At 47.8% G+C, this 12,225-nt stretch overlaps 1 protein-coding gene across 2 annotated transcripts in view; it reads left to right on the top strand.

The window, feature by feature from the left end:
* Positions 1 to 12,225, top strand: part of GRINA (glutamate ionotropic receptor NMDA type subunit associated protein 1) — a 431,157-nt gene that overhangs the window by 191,683 nt on the left and 227,249 nt on the right. For both annotated transcript variants that reach the window (XM_069621966.1, XM_069621967.1), the window contains exon 2: positions 4,567 to 4,934. In XM_069621966.1, coding sequence (XP_069478067.1) covers positions 4,592 to 4,934 — 343 coding nt within the window. In that variant the 5' untranslated portion in view covers positions 4,567 to 4,591. The remainder of the gene's footprint in view (positions 1 to 4,566; positions 4,935 to 12,225) is intronic.

The raw sequence follows: 12,225 nt of genomic DNA, 5'->3' as shown, positions 1-12,225 counted from the left end.
GATTTGCATGGCTAAGAAAATCTGGTTTCGCATTTGATGTTCAATCCAAGTCACTTAATATGTCGTTTGACGGCTTGAGGTTGTTTGGCAGCAAGGCGGATGAGAACTTGGAGAAGCTGCAGACCTCGAACGTGGCAGCAAAATCACTCAGCGCCGCTATAAGGCAACCTCAACAGCACTCTTACGCAGGGTCATCTTCCTGGAAGAGTCATCCTTTTCGCTTCTATTCCTCTTTTGGAAAAGGGAGAGGGCATGCCAGTCAAAGGGGGACAACAAAGAAAACCCTTTAGTGGTGGAAAAGGGAGAGGTGCTAGATCAGCCAAAGCAACGGCTACTTCCTCCTCAGCCACTGCAAAGCCACTTTGAGGCCTTAACCCACAAGACACCGGTGGGAGGCAGAATCACTCAGTATCTGGACGAATGGCGGGGCATTACGTCGGATGCCTGGGCACTAGAGATAGTGACCCATGGTTACTGTCTTCCTTTTCATCAAAGGCCTCAAGATCATCCACCGGGAGCCAACTCTGTAAAAATTCCAGACCCGCTCCTTGTGCAGGAGATGTGAACCCTGCTAGAGAAATGTGCAATAGATCATGTACCTGTAGTGGAGAGGAACAAGTGTTGGTATTCCCCTTATTTTCTCATTTCCAAAAAGGACGGAGGATTGAGACCCATCTTGGATTTGAGAAATTTGAACAAATTCCTCAGGATGGACAAGTTCAAGATGGTGACACTTTCTCAGATCCTTCAGGCTCTTCAGCTTCAGGACTGGCTGGTTTTATTGGACCTTCAGAATGCTTACTTTCATGTGCCAATCCTTCTCAAACACAAAGTACCTGAGGTTCGCAATTGGCGGATCTCACTATCAGTTTAGAGTTCTGCCATTTGGGCTGACCTCCGCCCTAAGGGTCTTCACCAAACTAATGGCGGTAGTGGCAGCGAGTCTCAGAAGGGAAGGGAAGGGATTTACATCTACCCTTATCTGGACGATTGGTTAATCAGGGCAAGTTCACCCGAATTGGCCCAGGGACATCTGGCCATGACCTGTCACTTCATTCACAAATTGGGCTTCTTGTAATTGAGGGAGAAGTCACAAAAGATTCTGAGCCAACGACTCCAATTCATCGGAGTGGTCCTGGACACCACCTCAGGGAAAGCCTCGCCTCCCGAGGAAAGAGCTCACCACATTCTGCAGATGGTAACACAATTTCAGAATGCCCAACATCTACCGGCGTTCGACTTCCTAAGGTTGCTAGGCCTCATGGCATCCTGCATTGTTCTGGTGCCAGAGGCTCAACTGAGAATGAGACCCCTTCAATGGGCCCTCAGGAGTCAATGGTCCCAGCTTTCAGGGGAGATGTCAGATCTTCTATAAGTCCCGTCCAAGGTGGCTCAAGATCTCCTTTGGTGGGCTCACAAGGAAAATATCCTCAGAGGGGAACCTTTTTGGCAACCATGGCCGGAGATAACTGTAGTGACGGATGCCTCACTCACAGGGTGGGAGCCCACACCAACGATCTGACAATCAGCGGTCGTTGGTCTCCATCAGAGTCCAAACTACACATCAACATTTTGGAGCTGAGGGCAATCGGACTGGCGCTGAAGGCCTTTCTGCCCGCTGTACAGGGAAAGAATGTCCCGATAATGACGGACAACACAGTGGTCATGTACTACCTCAACAAACGAGGAGGCGTAGGATCACTCCCACTGTGCAGAGAGGCAATGCAGCTCTGGTTCTGGGCAATGCAAGAAGGAATCTGTCGGCAATTCACCTAGCTGGAGAGCTGAACACGGCGGCGGACGCTCTGAGCAGGCAGAGCACAGTATCTCATGAGTGGGAGCTAGCTCAGGAAGTCCTTCAAGAGATCTTCGCCCTTTGGGGTACCCCTCAAGTGGATCTGTTCGCGACCAGTGCCAACCGAAAGTGCGAACTGTTTTGCTCAAGGGAATTTCCCCCGAGAGGAGCTCTAGGGGACGCGTTCGTAGTGGACTGGATATTTCAACTCCTTTATGCGTTTCCTCCGTGATTCCTCAAATAATCAGGAGGTTGAGAAAGTGCAGGAAAACCATGATCCTCATTGCCCCGGATTGGGCCAGGAGAACGTAGTACCCGGACCTTCTGGACATGTCCATCTGCCCTCCAATAAGTCTTCCACAAAGAGAGGATCTTCTCTCGCAAGAGGAAGGTCGAGTTCTCCATCCAGAGGTCAAGACACTTAACCTTCACACTTGGATTCTGAGAGGTTGAGATATAAGTATTGGGACCTCCCGGATGACGTTATGGAGATTTTTCTTTCGGCCAGAAGGCCAGCAAAAAAATCCTTGAAATTCAGTAACTGGGCAGGGATAAGAATGTGGATCCTTTTCAATGTGCCACTCCCATGGTGCTTTACTTTCTATTACATTTAGCCAACTCGGGGCTCCAAGTTGGGACTATTAAAGGATATTTGGCAGTGCTATCCATCTTCAAGCGCTCCTCAGAAGAAGTTTCATATTTCAAAATGCCTTTAGTTATCCAATTTCTTAAAAGATTAACAAATGTGTTCCCTCCTACATCTTTCCAAGTTCCCAAATGGGATTTAAATTTAGTTTTTAAGTTTCTTGTGTGCCCCTTTTGAGCCTTTACATTCTTGTCCTTTAAGGTTCCTAACTTTAAAAATGGTTCTACTAGTGGCTCTAACTTCAGCCCGCAGGGTGAGTGAGTTGCAGGCGTTCTCTTGTAAGCCTCCAGACACGGATTTCCATAAAGATAAAGTTGTTTTAAAGGTCAAGCCTTTTTTCCTACCTAAATTAGTTTCCGATTTCCATCTGGCACAGAAAATCACCTTACCATCTTTTTATCCTCCTCCGCACGCTAGTAAAGAGGAGGAAAGATTTCACAGACTAGACCCTAAAAGGGCTCTCAGTTTTTACATATCTAGATTGGAAAGATTTAGACAAACCGATCAGTTGTTGGTTGGGTATACTGGACACAAATTGGGCCTTGGTATGTCCAAACAAACTATATCCAGATGGATTATCCTAGCAATATCTGAATGTTACAAATTGGCTGGGAAGGAGCCTCCAGATGGTTTAAGGGCCCATTCAACCAGGGGCATAGCAACTTCCACGGCTCTTCAGAGGGGTGTCCCAGTGCAAGACATTTGTGCTGCGGCCACTTGGTCATCAATGCACACTTTTGTAAAACATTATTGTTTAGACACCACTTTTTACCAAGTAGGTCTTTTTGCAAAAGCTGTCGTTCATTCTGTGCATAATTGAAGAACTATGATACTCCCTCCTCCTCTAAATTACAACTGCTATGGGAGTCTATCTAAGATGAGGAATACGTAGGAGGACACAATCCATTCGAAGAACAAGTTACTTACCAACTGTAACGTTTGTTTGACTGGATGTTCCTCCCACGTATTCCTCATCGACCCTCCCAACCTAACCCTCTGTACAGTTCTTACGCTTGTTGCACTTGTACTTCCTTAAGAGCCTGACATCTGCCGACACAGTATGCAACTGATGCGACCATTAACATAAAAAAAACAGAACTGAGCCAACTGGCGCGGCTCAAGCCCTTTATACGACGGATGACGTCGACGCTCGACAGCGGCCTTTGAGGGACCAAGCTGCGCATCCTCGAGCACAGCGCCCTCTAGCGAAATGTTTTTTTTTTTTTTCCGAAAGAAGCAGCAAGCTGACAAATTTATTTAAGATGAGGAATACGTGGGAGGATCATCCAGTTGAAAGAACGTTACAGTTGGTAAGTAACTTGTATAACTGAGGCAATCTCTACAAATAAGGCAGGCCGTAGGTTGTCACCAGTAGAACATTTCTAATGTTCCTTAAAATTATAGTCTTCTTTTCACTTCCAAGAAATGGCCTTTGCACATTATAAAAGTGCCTATAAATAAATGTATTCAACCTTAAGGAGCTTAGCCTTCTCTGCCAAACGCGATGGCAAAGCAAATTAGCTTTATTAACCAAGCATCTTGAATAGGAGTCTATCCTTCAGTGGGAGCCGGGACTGCTGCCCAAAACGTTGATGTTTTGTGCATACCACCTTGCAGGTTAAATTAAACAGGGTTCAGTAGTACTGGCCATAAGGTTGCATTGGCAGTGTTTCCAGAATCCACAATGGCAAAAGTATTGCTCTTTTTGGATTTTTGATCTAGTATGGCCATGTGTGATTTAAGGTGCTGGAGGAGTATTTTTGGGGGTTGTTGGTAATGACTATAGTTTGACGTTTGGCAAAGTAGAAACTGTAATTTGTTTGTGAGAAGAGCTGGTTACTTTGGGTCTAGGGTTGGGCTGCTGTCCTGTGAGGTTTGGGCTTGGGGAGAGACCGTCATTCTGTTGGGTTGCTATTTGGGAGGATTTGTGAGGGGGTTTGGTGTGGTGAACTGTGGAGGCGGGTTCATTGCTCTCTAGGTATGCAGCTTGTCCCTCTGAAGGGTGAGGGGTTGCGATTGGTTCCATGCAGAGACTTGTCGATGTTGCACTTGCTCGTTGATGAGTTAATTTTCCTTGTTGACGATAATGGCTGCCCATTATAATTTTTTCATGTTTGCCTTCCAGGAACCACTCTTAACTGCTCCTAAAGATGTCTCATGAGAAGAGTTTCCTGGTGACGGAGGAGGCGTACCCAAATCCCAGCGCTCCGTACCCTGTGGTGCAAGGACAGCCGGCAGTGCCGCCACCTCCATATGGGCAGCCGCCCTATCCTATGACAGCACCTTATGCTCAGGTCCCCTATCCTGCTGGACCATATAACCAGGCTCCGTATCCACAGGGCACGTATCCTCAAGGGCCCTATCCTCAAGGGCCCTATCCTCAAGGAGGGTATGACCAGGGGCCCTACCCACAGCAGCCATATCCACAGCAGCCATATCCACAGCAGCCCCCGTATTTGCAGCCTCAGCCTACCTTCCAAGGGGTTCGTGATGGTGAGTAGGATGCCTCTGCATGAGTTTCTATGTATTATTATGTGGGCCCTTTGCCAGGGAATATCATTTTCTGAGTTTCTGGACTGACTGACGGGCACTTTGTGATGCTGGAATGCATTAGAGGGACTTGTCCTGTACTCCCTTATTATGTGTGTTCTGTGTTGTGTTCTGCACAAGGAGTGCAGTTGGGACGCCTGGCAGTGCAGCTCTTCCTCTTTTTGGTCATGGTGAACAGAGACACTTGGGATACCTTTACGGCACCCATCAGTGGGGGTACATCCCTTTACCCCTAGTGTATGTTTCTGGGCATCTGTGTGTTGCCCACAGAACAGGGTATGGGCTGGTGGCAGCTCCATGCTGAATTTGACAGGTGCTCGAGTATCCTCCATTTTGGGATACCTAGGCCCTGCTATAGGAATCAGTGGATTCCTGATGGAAGGCAAGATGGCCTCTTGGTTTCTGTTGCCTGTTACCTTGTTTTCATAAAGTCCTGGGAAACCCTGACGCTGTCCCTTCCCCTGACTGGCTGTTGGATGGAAGAGCCATATATGGTATTGTGGGGAAGTCCACACCAGACTGGCTGGGGCCTTCTCAGTGACTGTGTGTTGTGTGTACCCCTTTGGAGTGAGAACTGTGTGAATAGTGTGTGACCAATATGCATATGGGTGTCTGGTTGCTCTGTGTGGGACACAATGAATGAGACAGCCTTTCCTGAAACTGACATGAATGCAGTGTGGTGTGCTGAAAGGCTGGGTGCTTCCCCCAATCCACATTCCTTGTTATGGGTGTCTGCGTGGAAGTGAATATCCTGAATACCTGTGAGCCTTATTGGCTGCCTGCCTGTCTGAATGCCCTTCTGTCTGATTGGCTGACTAAGCTTGGCTCAGCAGAGTGAATGAGGGTCAGATGTGTATATCTGGGGACCTCTCACTTCGCAATTTGTTCAGACGCTGAAGTTTAAACTTGAAGCTGCTTATCCTTGAAGCCTATCTTGAAGAAGAATTGCTGCTTTGACCAAATCTAAAAGCTGTCGGACTGATCTGAGAGAGGACCTGGCTAGGAGACCTCTCCCCGAGCTAAGAGATCAACATCGTGCAGAAGCTGATCTTTGAGATGCCCTGGAAGTCCGTTCCGGAAGGCTGTCGAACAGAGAAGGGGTTCAACAAGAATCTTGAAGTAAAGCACCCGGACATCAAGGTCATCGAAGTCCATTGTCGTAGACCGGGGTTCGGAGGATTTTCGTAACCGCTGGATGCCAGTCGAGTCATGTTGCCCAGAAGCAGGGACCGCTTGAGGCTGTGCTGCTCTGTGACCGGAGCCGCAACGCTCCACCTTTCCTAATAACATTGAACGAAGGGCTCTCTTGCCATCACTGTCGACCGCTTTGTCCCGCAGAAGAAAGTCGAGGTTGTTGACGACTGAGGAAAGTCCACTGGTGAGTTTCCCGCCACCCGAAGTCCACAAAGACGCCGACGAGTGAAGATCTGAGATCCAGCCGTGGTCGAGTCCCGATGGCCGAAGCCATCCCGACGCCCTACGTTCCTCACCAAGTCTTGTTTGCTGCACCGAACTCTTTGCATCGAGGTGGACCGCACGCTTCATCTTCGCAGGACTTCCACAATCAATCATCGAAGAGCACTGCAAAGGTTGAATTCCCCTCTCGAGGGATCTGTCGAAGAACCTCTAACTCTGGTACATTGGGTAGTTCGACATTTTAACCACGAAACAAGACTCTTTAAACCTTAATGGATGGGGCTTGTTAATGCACTTTATTACAGTTTGCCCAGGTGTAGCGGGGGGGGGGAATCCTCACTCAGAACTGTATCTGGAGACCGCATTCTGCCATTGTTTAACCTAACTAGCCTTCCGTCCTATGATCTATGCTTTTACCCATTGCTGTAGATTGGTATGCCCTTAAAACTGCCTGCAGTTGATGCATTTTCAAGGAGTCAATAGCTAAGTGTGGTCCCACAAGACATTGTATATATTTGCCATATTAGAATTGCCAGAGTACCAAGTGTGTTATTAATTGGGTATACCGCCATTTGATCGCCGCACTTTTCATCGCAGAGTTTTTTGCCGAAATCGAATTTTTGTGGGGGGGTACATTTAAAAAAAATAATGGGTTTTGGTGTTCGGGATGTAAAAAAAAAAGAATAAAAAGAAAGGGGAGTTAAAAATAATAATTCGATGTTTGTTTCGGAAAAAAAATCACGGCAAAAAACCCCGCGATGAAAAGTGTGGCGATGAAATCATGTAGAACCATTAATTGATGTATATTTCCTGAACCTTTATTTTTATATAAAGAACTTCATTAGCACATAGCATAGTGTGTGGACATTCCTTTGTGGGAGCTTGGGGACTACACTTTACTTAAGTACCAGCCCGCATCTCCTCCTGAGAGCTTAAGCCTTGGTTGTTTGTCTCTTGGTACCACATTAGAGATCCTTGGCTGGGGTGCTCTGTCCTTCTACTCTGCCATATAGAGAGCAGGAGTACAGATAACACCCCCCCCTCCAGTCTTTACACACATTACTATTGTGCAAACCCCAGCTGGTAATTGGTGTCCGATTTCGATACATAGTGCTGTAACTCGGGGCATCATGATGGTTTGTCAAGGATTTTTGAAGAAGGGTATTTTGGACTTACTACTCAACAATATTTTTGTTTGTAAATAACCCATAGTGCATCACAGGAATAAAATAATTTGTGATAGTTATAAACCATCTTCAATATATTGCATATAGTTAAATCCGAAGTGTAGCGACTGTAAACAGCCCTGAGTCTCTTAGGTAGCGTAACGAATGAGATCAAAAACAGTTTGTGGGTAGGCAGTATATTTGTGCCCTTTGTGTAGAGGTTTAGGGGGGATTATGCCTACAAGATGCACACCATGACTGTATTGCAGGACAATGCACAGTTTGTGGATATATGTTCTGCTACTTGGATTTATACTGCACATCAGTGTCGTTGGCATGGTCTCCAGGTGCTCTGGCAGCTCTGAAAGCTAGGGGGATGGGTTAGGTGAGTAGGGGGGAGAGAGGGAAAGTGCAAGATTACTTTTTTGCTCGGTTGATGCCTTTGGCAATAGATGGACGCCACAAAATCCAGCTTATTTAAGCCAAACCTATGGAATTCTTCAGGATCACTTCTAAATAATGGACCCAGACAAGCCATTAGTCTGTCACTCAGCATTTCTGTTTTTGGACCTTTTGGTGGCATAAGCCACCTAATCGCTAAACCATTGGCACTGTAAAAGTAAAAAGGAGGAGAAAGGGGAGTTCAGGAGCAGTGTATGGCGTTGGCATGGCAACTTGCTGATGCTTGGCTCTGCAATGGCCGAAGCACAAGCCGGGTCTTGACCCTCTCGCTCACGTCTTCCGGCCTTCTGCTGTTGCTGGGAAGCTGAGCGTGCTACCGAAGTAGGAACAAAATGGCTGCACTTAACCAGATGCAAGTAATATTTTCATTTGTATGCACCAATGCTTTTTGTCAGATTAACTCCTGTGAGACTGTTTGAAGTACGAGCGGAGTGATCTCGGTTTGGTTTGCTTGGTCTAGACCTTGCTTTTGGCCACACGGTGGAGGAGCAGGCTGACCGGAGTCGAGACCGCGGATGTCAAGGCAAGGATTCCTCTTTGCAGCCTCGGGCGAACACCAGCAGAATTTGCTTTCAGGTATGTGTGGAGTGAAATGGGCTGAGCGCGAAAATACATGGCCTCGCCAGGTGGCCTCATGTTGACCGCTGCTTCCAATTGGTGGTGGATCGTCGTATTTGAATGGGCCGCGTTTCATTGCATAATTTCATTTTTTTTTTTTTTTTTTTTTTTTTTTTACTGCATCATGGTGGTCCTGGCCTGCCTTTTCTGCCGTGGTCGGCACCTTAGTACTGACAGTCGCTGGTCTGCCTCCAGGGTGACCTGCTCCTCCTCCACGGCCGGGCCTTTGCTAGCCCCCCACCGATGGTTGGTGGTGTGTTTGGCTCCACAACAGGGTCTTCGCACAGCCTAGAGGGCAGTGTATGGAATTCATGGTGGCAATAGTAAGACCTAAACCTAAATTTACAGTTGAGGAGCAAACTACGACCATCAAATAATAATGTCCTATTGGAGTCTTTGCAAATTAAAAGGGCCTATTCTAAACAACCTATTGTTAATCCTTACCACTAATTTGCAAATAATGTAGGGTAATGTTCTTGAAAAAAGTGTTCACACATGTCGCGATGCTTGGGCTGTTGGGCCTCACTTCCCCACTTTTTCAGCACTGGGCAAGGAGGGTCACGCAAGCAAAGCACACACTAGCATCTGAGGCACAAGGATACGGTTCAATTTCCACAGTTCAGGACCTTCTGTGTCCAAGCCTCTTTACTTTTTGCAAGTCTCTTGACACGGAGGGCCTCCTGTACAAAAGCAATAAGTAAACGTTCTGTTCCTTTCAACTAGGGTGTTCACCCAGATCCCCCATCAGCCGGTCTCAGATCCCGCTTGTTTAGTCTCCCCCAGCTGGGCTCAGACTAATTGCGATTTACATTAAACTATCAAAGATTTTAGAATTTGCACCGGGTTTAGCTTAACCTGTTGCATGACCATTTTCATCACAGTATTCCTTTTTCTCTTACTCCGCATCAGTTGGATACCTAACAAACTTTCGAATGAGCACCCATGTGGCGCAGGACCGCTCTGTGTATGGTATCTTTGTTTGGCCTCCCAAAGTTCAATTACGCCTGTTGCTTTTCAATTATATTTGCGGTGCTCATTGCAAATGCCTCGCACTGTTCTCTTTATACAAAGTTGTTGCTTGCAACCTTGGTTCCAAACACAAGCTAGTTTGTCAGTCTCTCCGACTCACTGGCTGTGCTGTCTATTCTGACGCTGCTTTGTTGTAGGAGCCAAGAACAGTACCACAGCAGCAATCGCTCCTCCCCACATGAGCTATCGACGTGCGATAGCCCGGGAAACTCCGACACACTGCAGCTTTGATCAGCCTTCATACCTAGTCTTTGGTTTCTTACTCCAAAGCTCACGAAAGTAACAGTCTTTAGAAGTTAAAGGTACTTCCCTCCTTGCCACCCTTGTTGGTCTTGCTGTCTTTCTTTTTGTATTAACTTGCCATCTTGGAACTGCTGTCTGCTCTTGTGTTTTGACTCGCTCAGAGTGTGCTTTCGTGTTCCGCCTTTTAGCTGTGTGGGGAAGTGTGATGGAAGTCGGGGTTGTGTAATAATCTGTAATTGCTTTACCCTGCACGGTGTTGGGATGTGTCAGGTATACAGCTCTGGTGTTAGTCCACTGTCGCTCACGGTGGGCTGTCCTTGAGAAAGTGTTTGTATCGGGGGGGGGGAATAAGGGGCGGCAAGTTCCCAGGTATCCTACCTGGTAGGATGGGGGAAAAGGTGTTACAGGGAAGGGGATATAGCGGCTTACCCTCCGGTGTCCCACTTCCACTCCCAAAAGACCCCTCTTCCAGGTGATCCTCCTGCACTGGCCCCACCGAGGAACTGCATCCAAAATCGATGGCCGTGTCCTGGCCACCTGGATGACGGATCCCTGTGGACTAGTGGGTAAGACAACTTGAGGTTTCTCACAGCTGTGTGTTATATCAGTGGGCTGTATGTTGGTCAGGATTGCGTCCCGTTTAAGTGTTGGCTTAGTGTTCATTGTGCGACAAACTTGAATAGCAGCATTCTGTATGTGTGGCGGACTCTCTCCTGCTTAGGAGGTGGCCCGGGGAAGGCGCTTTGTTTGTAGTCCGTGAGGTATTAAAGGCGCTTCGCACTTGCTAACTAATGACTTGCCATGAAATTGGAACGCATCAGGTGGGAGATGCGTCTGGGCATCTGCGTTTGGTAATTGTTGCCGGACAGCGGGGCAAGTTAATAGAGGAAAAAGGGGTGCAAACAATTGATGCATGCAGCTGGTAACTGGAAAGTTGGGGGTTCGAGCCCATCCTACAATATCAAATTATGAACATCTAATAATGTCAGGCCAGGTGGGAAGGGTCCGGATCTCAGCCCCCTCACAAGTTGAACATTGCAAGAACACAGTTTAGTTTGCCTCCTGAAAGAGGGGCTGCTTTGTTCTCTTCCGTTTGTGCAACACGCGGTGTGTAGTTGGCGGGGCGCATTAGGATTAGGTCAGCTCCTTTGTTTGGTGGCCGTCCCGCATCCTGAATGTTTCTGGAATAGTGCAATTTTCTAACTGGTGGTTAAATTGCAACAGGGTCAACGACATTTTGGTGCCTAATATTAGGAAGCGGGAAGTACAATGTCATAGATAGTTATGGTATGTTATGTTAATATCATTTGTCGAGCGCACGTACACTAATGGTCATCATGGCGCTAAAAGAGGCAGTGAGGTGTCAGTTCCAGGACGCCGTTTGTTAAAACAGCAGAGTCTTCAGATTGCGCCCGAAAGTGAAGTGGTCAGTAGTTTCTGTGATGCTGGAAATGCATCGGAAGGACATGGCCTCCATATCCTTGTCCTTTACTGCTTTTTATCGTGTGTTCTGTCATGTTGTCCGCGCAGGAGTTCGTGTGAGACTCCTGGCGGTGCAGCGCTCTCTTTTGATTTGGTGAACAGACCCATGGGGTACCCTTATGGCACCCATGGGTAGGGGTACAACCCTGTGCCCCTAATGTATGTTTTTGGGCACCTGTGTGTGACCCACAGAGCAGGGTACGGGCTGGTGGCAGCTCCGTGCTGAAATGACTGGTGCCCTGAGCGTCCTCCATTTTGGGATGCCCAGGACCCATCAATGGAATCGGTAGATACCTGATGGAGACAAAATGGCCCCCACAGCGTCTTGCCTTCCATCACCGGTTACCCTGATCTTCCCGAAGTTCTGGGAAGCCCTGACTCTGTCCCTCCCCCCTGACTGGCTGTTGGTTGGAAGTTCCATATATGGTAGTGTTGGGAAGTGCCGACCAGACTGGCTGGAGCCTTCTCAACGACAGTATGTTGTGGGTACGCCTGTGGGTGGGACCTGGGTGAATGGAGTGTGTGACGAATACGCATTCTATGTTGTGGGTGTCTAGTATCTGGTGTTGGAAGGGATTGTGTCCTCCGATGCATTGCTTATCTTAGATAATTCGTCTCCAGCTTGCTGGCCTCGGAAATTGTTTCTCTGTAGAGGGCGCTGCGCGTCGACGTCCGCCGAGTCGGTGTCCCTCGGCGCCGACGTCACCATGCCCATAAATAGCCACGCGCGGCGTCCGATGGTCAGTTCCGTTTTTCTGCGCTTCGTGGGGCCTCGGAATATCGTTGCTCAGTTCAGTCAGATAACCTCTTATATTTAC

Source organism: Ambystoma mexicanum, chromosome 5q (genome assembly GCF_040938575.1).
Source record: "Ambystoma mexicanum isolate Mex_15411 chromosome 5q, UKY_AmexF1_1, whole genome shotgun sequence".
NCBI lineage: Eukaryota > Metazoa > Chordata > Amphibia > Caudata > Ambystomatidae > Ambystoma > Ambystoma mexicanum.
This window is presented reverse-complemented; position numbering and strand designations above follow the sequence as displayed.